The following is a 7,750-nucleotide window of genomic DNA, read 5'->3' as shown; positions in this document are numbered from 1 at the left end:
GACAGATCTTCCAGGGCACGAGAATCAAATCATCACCTGAAATCATCACCTTAAAAGAAGCGATTTGGATTACAAAACAAAAGATACACTTGAGAAGGGCACTTGGCTGCTAGATGTTACAGAGCAACTAAGGAAAACAAATTAAAAACAGAGGGAAAAAACCCCTCTGCCACAATGCTTAGATCAGGGGTGGCCAACCCATTAAATGAAGAGAGCTGAAATAGCACCGGAAAAAATGCAAAGAGACACACCAGAATTGTTGGGGGGGGGGGGAGAAGGGGAGAAGAGCTCCCCACCCGCCAAAGTCGTTGAGCAAAAAAAAAAAAAAAGGACGTTGAACCTTTTTGGCCACATCAGGCTCCCATTGGCTGAGGGAGGGGGAGGGGGGTGTGGCTTTGTAAGCCGCAAAGTTGGGGTTGGCCACCCCTGGGTTAGCTGGTAGTGAATGGGGAGGGCGGCAGAGATTCACACCGAGCAGTTCAAACCAAACCACAAAATAAGGAAAAATTACCCCGAACGTGACTGGACTCACATTTCCCTGGTCCTCACTTCTCATTTGCTTTGTTCAGTCCGCTCCCATGCCCCGAATTCTGTGTGGGAGCTGGCAGTCCTGCCTGGTTTAACTCCTCTGTGTCTCTCAGCTCCTGGGTTAACGCTGCCACACAAAGCAAGCAGGCAGGGAACCTAGATCCAATTCAAATTTCCACCCTGGGGGGGGGGGGGGCTAGCTGACACCTTTGCTGAGCTTAACCCCTTAGTCACCAGGTGCTGGTCAGCACTCCCCCTATTCATGACAGGATGACAGGGGAAGGATCATTAGATTCCCTGTTCTGTCCCCTCCCTCCGGGGCGCCGGGCATTGGCCACTGCGGGCAGAGAGGACACTGGGCTGGAAGGACCTTCGGTCTGACCCAGCCCGGCCACTCTTGTGTTCTAAGGAAGCTGGAGAAAAGTGGCGTTGGCCGAATTATCACGAAGTGGAGACATAATTGGTTAAAAACCCATAAACAGTAGAAAGATGTCGGACTGGGGGAAGGTCCCGAGTGAGGATCCACAGGGATTTGCTCTGGGTCAAGTGTTTTTATGAATGAGTTGGATGTCGGTAGAGAGCATGGGGATCAGATTTGAAGATGACAGAAAACTAGGGCGGGTCCCTGAAAAAACTGCGGAAGAACGGCTCTTGCGCAAGAGAGGGGTTTTGTGCAAAACGGAGCTGTCTACAGAGCTCCTTTTCGCCTCTTGTGCAAAAATGGCCCCTAATACATGATGCAAATGAAGGGCGGCGATATTCTAATCGGCACTTCATTTGCATAAGCTTTTGCGGAAGAAGGCTGCAGTGTAGACGTAGCCTAAGAGACAGCTGCATCAGAGCCGCATCCTTCGCTGGAGCCTTTCAGAAGGAGGCTGGGGCCAGCTGTGCCGGTCTGTTCGGCAATAGCAAAGCCCGCGTCTCGGCAGGGGTTGGACTCGGTGACCTCGCGGCTCCGTGAGTCTGGGATTCAAGGAGAGGGCAGACCCGCCACGCGGCGAGGGGGAAAGGCAGTCAGAGGAGACGCAGCAGTGCGCCAAGTGTTATCTTGTTTCAATGCTCACCCCACAGGGAGCAGAGCCTGGACGGCCCCCCGAGCGAGCGGGAGCTCACGGAAAGAACAAGCCACGTGTGACGTGGGATTTGGCTTCATTGGAAACTCTGCGCCTGCGCCACTGCAGCGCGTCACTGTAGACAGGCAGGTGCCCCGCCCCCCACGTGTGACTCCTCCCTGCACCACTCCGAGCCCCAGGCAGGACCATCCCTAAAGGGGGTGGGGTGGGGCCCAGGACAATCCCCCATCTGTCCCAGGCCCTGCCCCAACCCAGCCTTTTTCCATCCCTGCACCAGCCACCTTGCTCCTTCCCCCAAGTCTCCACCCCTCCTCACTGGGGTCGGGAGCAGAGCCATGACTCTGGGAGGGGGTTCCCAGACAGGCCTGGGGGCTGGCAGCAGAGCCCGGGCAGCAGCAGAGCTCTGGATGTGGGGTCAGCAGCCAAGCCCCAAGCATAGGGCCAGAAGTGCAGCTCCGGGCCCTGGCCCCACTGGCTTCTGGCCCCTTGCCCTTCCCTCCCATGGTGTTTCGGGAGCACACGACCCTTCCTGCTCCCACGTGTCACCCCTGAGGGGAGACACGCGCTGGAATGACGGCAGGGTCCTCCCATCGCTGTAGTTAATCCACATCCCCAAGAGACAGCAGAGAGGTCAATGGAAGAATTCGTCAATCAAACTAGCACTGCTCACACCAGGGTGTGGGTTACTCCGGGGTACTGATTTTTCAGAGCCCTGAGTGATATACGTGGGTAAAATGAACTGTTTCATGCAGACCTGGCCTCAGACAAGTTGAATGTCTTCGAGCCGGCAGAGAGTGACAAAATATATCCTAGAATACTTAAACTACCTGAAGAGCTCACTGTGCCATTAGCAATTACCTCTAAGAACGTATGGAGGACAGCAGAGATCTCTGGGGTCTGGAAAAGGACAATTATAGTACCTAGTTATAGAAAGGGGACTAAGGACATCCCAGGGAATTATAGACCTTAGCTTAATTTCAGTACCTGGAAAGGTAATGGAGCAAATAATCAAACAATCACTTTCAAGTGCTTGGAAGATGGTAAAGTGATAGTAACAGTCCACATGGATTTGTCCATAACAAATCATGTCAAACTAACTTAATAGCCTTCTTCGATGGGGTAACAAGCCTCACGAGCTGGGGAGAGCAGTAGACGTGAGATATCTCGACTGTAGCAAGGCTTTGGATACAGTCTCACATGGCCTTCGCAGAAGCACACTAGGGAAATACAACCAGATGAACCTACTAGAACGCGGGTGCACAACCGGTTGGAAAAGCTTGCTCAGAATGTTGCTATCAAAGATTCAGTCAAGCTGCCGGGACATATCTAGTGAGTCTGTCTGGGGTCTAGGTCTGTTCAAGATCTTCATAAATGATTTGGATAATGGCACAGAGAGCACACGTATAAAGTTTGCGAATGATACCTAACGGGGTGATTACAAGCACGTTGGAGGACAAGATTCGAATTCAAAATGATTTTGACAATCCGGAGAAATGGTCTGAAATACACAGGATTAAATTCAATTGGGACAAATGCAAAGGAAGGGATTGTCAATTGCACAAAACCAAACTGGGCAATGGCAGTGCAAGAAGGAGGACTGCAGGAGAAGATCTGGGGGTGATAATTGGTTACAAACTAAATCTGAGTCAACAGTGTGATGCTGTTGCAAAAAAACCCCAAACATCATTCAGGAGTGTTGTGGGCAAGACGCGAGAAAGTATTCTTTCAGGCAGGACTGATGGGGCCCCACCTGGAGCACTGTGTCCAATTTGGGGTGCCACACTTCGGGAAAGATGTGGACAAACTGGAGAAAGTTGGGAGGAATTAGCCTCTATGATGAGGTAACTGGCTCTGTGGACATGGGAAGGCAGTGACTTTAGCAAAGCTTTTGATACAGTCTCCCACAGTATTCTTGCCAGCAAGTTAAGGAAATATGGATTGAATGAATGGACTGTAAGGTGGATAGAAAACTGGCTAGATTGTCAGGCCCAATGGGTAGTGATCAACAGCTCGATGTCAGGATGGCAGTCGGTTTCAAGCGGAGTGCCCCAAGGATCGGTTCTAGGGCCGGGTATGTTCAACATCTTTATGAATGACCTGGATGAAGGGGTAGATTGCATTCTCAGCACGTTTGTGTATGACACTAAGCTAGGGGGAGAGGTAGATATGTTAGGGCATGTCTACACTGCAGCATTTTTCTGGAAAAAAGTCTGTTTTTCTGGAAAAACAATACTTACATCCACACTGCTATTGCGTTGTGGGGACAGAAAGTCGAAAGAAAGGAGGGGTTTTTCCGACGGTGGTAAACCTCTTTCTGTGAGGAACAAGCCTTTTTCTGAAAAGGGCGTGTGTGGATGTGGAAGAGGGGTTTTTTTCAAAAGAAGACGCCTCCAGGAAATAACACGGGTGCCCTGGTGGCCACTCCCTCCAAAGCAACCAGAACTCTATAGTTCCTGACTCCTGACAGTTCTTAAAACTGCAGGCACCTGGGACAAGCCTTGGCCTGGAAGCTCCACTCACCGTGTGGCTCTGAGTGCCACCCACATTGCCAGCGATGGCCCAGCCACACACTCCCCGAGCCCCCCCTGGCCCTCACAGGGAGCACCAGCAGGGCTCCCAGGACCCAGGCACAAAACATTGAGTGCCCTCCTGGTCCGGGGCGAAGATCCCGTCCTTCCTCGAGCTGTGGGGGAGGAGGAGACCCAGCGAAGAAATGTGGACATCTATGGCTGGATGGCCGAGGCTCTGCCTGAGCGGGGACCTCCCACCTCGGACATTGGAACAGATCCGGAGCAAGATAAAGGAGCTCTGCCAGGACCAGGGAGCGTAGCTCTCACTCTGGGGCAGAACCCCTCTCCTGCCCCTACTTCCAGGAGCTCCACCAAATACTGGGGGGGGGGGTGAAGCCTTTTCCTGACCCATGGTGGTGGACTCGGGGCTCGAGACACCTGTCATCACTTGCCTGGAGCTCCCTGCTGAGGAAGAGAGGGAGGTGGAGGAGGAGGAGGAACAGGAGCTGCAGGAGGAGGAGGACACGGACAGCATGGTTCCCCGACCCTGGCGCTGGTACCCCAGGCCCTGGATATCTTGCAGGCATCTTCTGAAGGTGGGGAGGGACCCTCAGGTGAGTACTCTCAGTTTGTCACACACACAGGGCAGGGGAAGCGGGCGCAGAGGGGATGCGTCGTGATCGTCGCTCGGCCTGGACATCGTACTGCAGACCGTGCACGTGGAACCACGTGCAGCATCACTGTGCACCACCCACTTCCGTGGACAGCACGGCCAGGTGCAGGTATGTGAGCGAGCCCCTTAGAAGGCCAGGCTGCTCCAGGCCCCTCTCCTGCCCATGGGATCCCGCTGTGGCCGGACACTTCCCTTGCCTGCGTGTCCCCCACGATGCACAGTGGCATCTGCACATCCTCATCCCCAAAGTCATGCTGGGGGAAGAAGGGTAGCCCTGCCCAACCACCCGACGGAAACGTCAGTAAACCGTCCACGGTGGTCAACCAGGACCTGCAGCGCCATTGAAAAGTAGCCCTTCCTGTTGATGTATTGGGTGGCTAGACGATGTGGTGCGCGGACGGGGGTGTGGGTTCCATCAATTGCTCCCCCGCAGTTGGGGGACTTCAAGGTGGCAAATCCTGCGACGATGGGGTCCGGGTCTCCCAGGCGGATGACTCTGTGCAGCAGGAAGGTGTTTATGGCCCTCACCACCTGCAGGAGGAGACAAACGAACACACAAAACAGAGACTGGGAGGGAGTGTCTGAGCCCTTGGGAGGTTCTTGCTTCCCCCTCATTTCCCCCCCCCCCGCAAACACCCCAGGAACCACCCCCTATGAAGCCGCTCTCCAGCAGCAGGGCTGTGTGAGGGCAGGATGGCACAACCCCCTGGGGACAGGACTTCCCTCCCACCCCGAGTCCACCCCCGCACCTCCGCCACCCTCCTTTCCCTAGGGTCCCCCTTTCCAGGATTCCTCACTCCCCATAGGGACTGCAGCCCCCGAGGGCCTTACCTCCATGAGGAGGGCCCCGACGGTCGACTTTCCCATGCTGAACTGGTTGCCCACTGACCAGTAGCTGTCTGGGGTGGCGAGCTTCCAGATGGCGAAGGTGACCCACGTCTCCAGGGGCATGGCAGGCTGCAGGTGGGTGTCGCATCGACAGAGGGCAGAGGCAAGCCAGGCACACAGCTCCAAAAAGGTGGCCTTCCACATGTGGAAGTCATGGAGCCACTGCTGGTCGTCCCACCGCTCCATCACCAGCCAGTCCCACCAGTCGGAACTGGTGTCCAGCCTCCAGAACCATCTCTCCACTGGGGGGTGCGGTTGCAAGGGCCTCGCTCGCGCACACCAGCAGCGGGTCTCAATGATGAGCTTTGTGTCGAGCATCTGCATGGCCATGAAGGCAGCCTGCACAAACTGCTGCAGAAACTACAGCTTGGCCATGTGGGGCCATCGCATGCGGGGGGGGGGGGGGGAATGGCTGCCTGGGGGCCGGGGGGTTCCCTTTAAGCATGTGACTCAGCTAGCTTTAGACAACAGCACTTGGACGCAACTGATGACCTAATGCCCTGCCTGAACTGGTTCTGGGTGGCCTTATATGCGAGATAGCGTCCAATCCGTGTGGACGCTCTCTTTCGAAAAAAAGTTTTTCTGGAAGAGATCTTCTGGAAAAGCTTCTTCTGAAAGAAGCTTGCAGTCTAGACACAGCCTCGGAGGGCAGGGATTGGGTCCAGAGAGACCTGGACAGATTAGAGGGTTGGGCCAAAAGAAATCTGATGAGGTTCAACAAGGACAAGTGCAGAGTCCTGCCCTTGGGACGGAAGAATCCCGAGCATTGGTACAGGCTGGGGACCGACTGGCTAAGCAGTAGTGCAGCAGAAAAGGACCTGGGGATTCCAGTGGATGAGAAGCTGGATATGAGTCAACAGGGCGCCCTTGTAGCCAAGAAGGCTAATGGCATATTAGGTTGCATTAGGAGGAGCATTACCCGTAGATCTACAGAAGTGATTATTCCCTTTTATTCCGCACATCTGGAGTACTGCATCCAGTTCTGGGCCCCCTACTACAGAAAGGATGCGGACGCATTGGAGAGGGTCCAGTGGAGGGCAACCAAAATTTGTAGGGGGTTAGAGCACATGACTTACGAGGAGAGGCTGAGGGATTTGGGCTTGTTTAATCTGCAGGGGTGTATCTAGACTACATGGCTCCAACAATGGAGCCATGTAGATTAGGCTGATTGGCAAAGGGAAATGAAGCCGCGATTTAAATAATTGCGGCTTCATTTAAATTTACATGGCTGCTGCGCTGAGCCGACAAACAGCTGATCAGCTGTTTGTCGGCTCAGCGCGCTAGTCTGGACGCTCCGCGCGGACCTGAAAGCCTTTTATCGACATCCCCATTATGCCTCGTAGGATGAGGTTTACCAGGGATGTCGATAAAGGGCTTTCATTTCGACAGGGGAGCGTCCAGACTAGTGAGCTGAGCCGACAAACAGCTGATCAGCTGTTTGTCGGCTCAGCGCGGCAGCCATGTAAATGTAAATGAAGCCGCGATTATTTAAATCGCAGCTTCATTTCCCTTTGCCAAACAAACAAATCTACATAGTTTAGACGTACCCCAGAAGAGCAGAGTGAGGGAGGATTTGATAGCCTTCAACTTCCTGAAGGGAGGTTCCAGAGAGGAAGGAGAGAGGCTGGTCTCAGCCGTGAAAGGTGGAAGAACAAGGAGCAATGGTCTCAAGTTACATTGGGAGAAGTCTAGGAAAAACTATTTCCCTAGGAGTGTGGGGAAGCACTGGGATGGGTTCCCTAGGGAGGGGGTGGAATCTCCATCCCTGGAGGTTTTTAAGTCTTGGCTTGACAAAGCCCTGGCTGGGATGATTGAGTTGGGGTTGGTCCTGCTTTGGGCAGGGTGTTGGACTCAATAACCTCCTGAGGTCTCTTCCAGCCCTGGGTTTCTATGATTCCGTGATTCTAGGAAAACAACACAATTATTATGGGTCCAGAGGAAATGTGCCCTATGAGAAAAGATTGAAAAAACTGGTCTCAGAGGCGTAGCCATGTTAATCTGTAACTTTAAAAACAATGAGCAGTCCTGTGGCACCTTAACCCGGGTCTACACTAGGGAGTGATTTCAAAATAACAAGT

General features: G+C 53.7%; 1 protein-coding gene across 1 annotated transcript; it reads right to left on the bottom strand.

Annotated features, from left to right (window-relative positions):
• Positions 1–271: 271 nt before the first annotated feature.
• LOC142819439 (uncharacterized) lies at positions 272–6,868 on the bottom strand. Its single transcript, XM_075906573.2, has 2 exons — positions 5,616–6,868; positions 272–5,315 (listed from the first exon to the last, which is right to left on the bottom strand). The coding sequence occupies exons 1-2, from the start codon at positions 6,000–6,002 to the stop codon at positions 5,034–5,036; spliced, it is 669 nt and encodes a 222-aa protein (XP_075762688.2). The 5' UTR covers positions 6,003–6,868; the 3' UTR covers positions 272–5,033.
• Between the last annotated feature and the right edge of the window lie 882 nt (positions 6,869–7,750).

Source organism: Pelodiscus sinensis, chromosome 24, assembly GCF_052426305.1.
Source record: "Pelodiscus sinensis isolate ZL-2025 chromosome 24, ASM5242630v1, whole genome shotgun sequence".
Taxonomy (NCBI): domain Eukaryota; kingdom Metazoa; phylum Chordata; order Testudines; family Trionychidae; genus Pelodiscus; species Pelodiscus sinensis.
The sequence above is the reverse complement of the archived record's forward strand: the minus strand, read 5'-3'. Positions and strand labels throughout refer to the sequence as shown.

Coding starts and splice junctions, on each gene's coding strand:
- LOC142819439 (XM_075906573.2), bottom strand. CDS start 6,002: ATGGCCATGCAGATGCTCGACACAAAGCTCATCATTGAGACCCGCTGC. Junction 5,316..5,615: donor TCGGGGCCCTCCTCATGGAG/GTAAGGCCCTCG, acceptor CTCCTCCTGCAG/GTGGTGAGGGCCATAAACAC.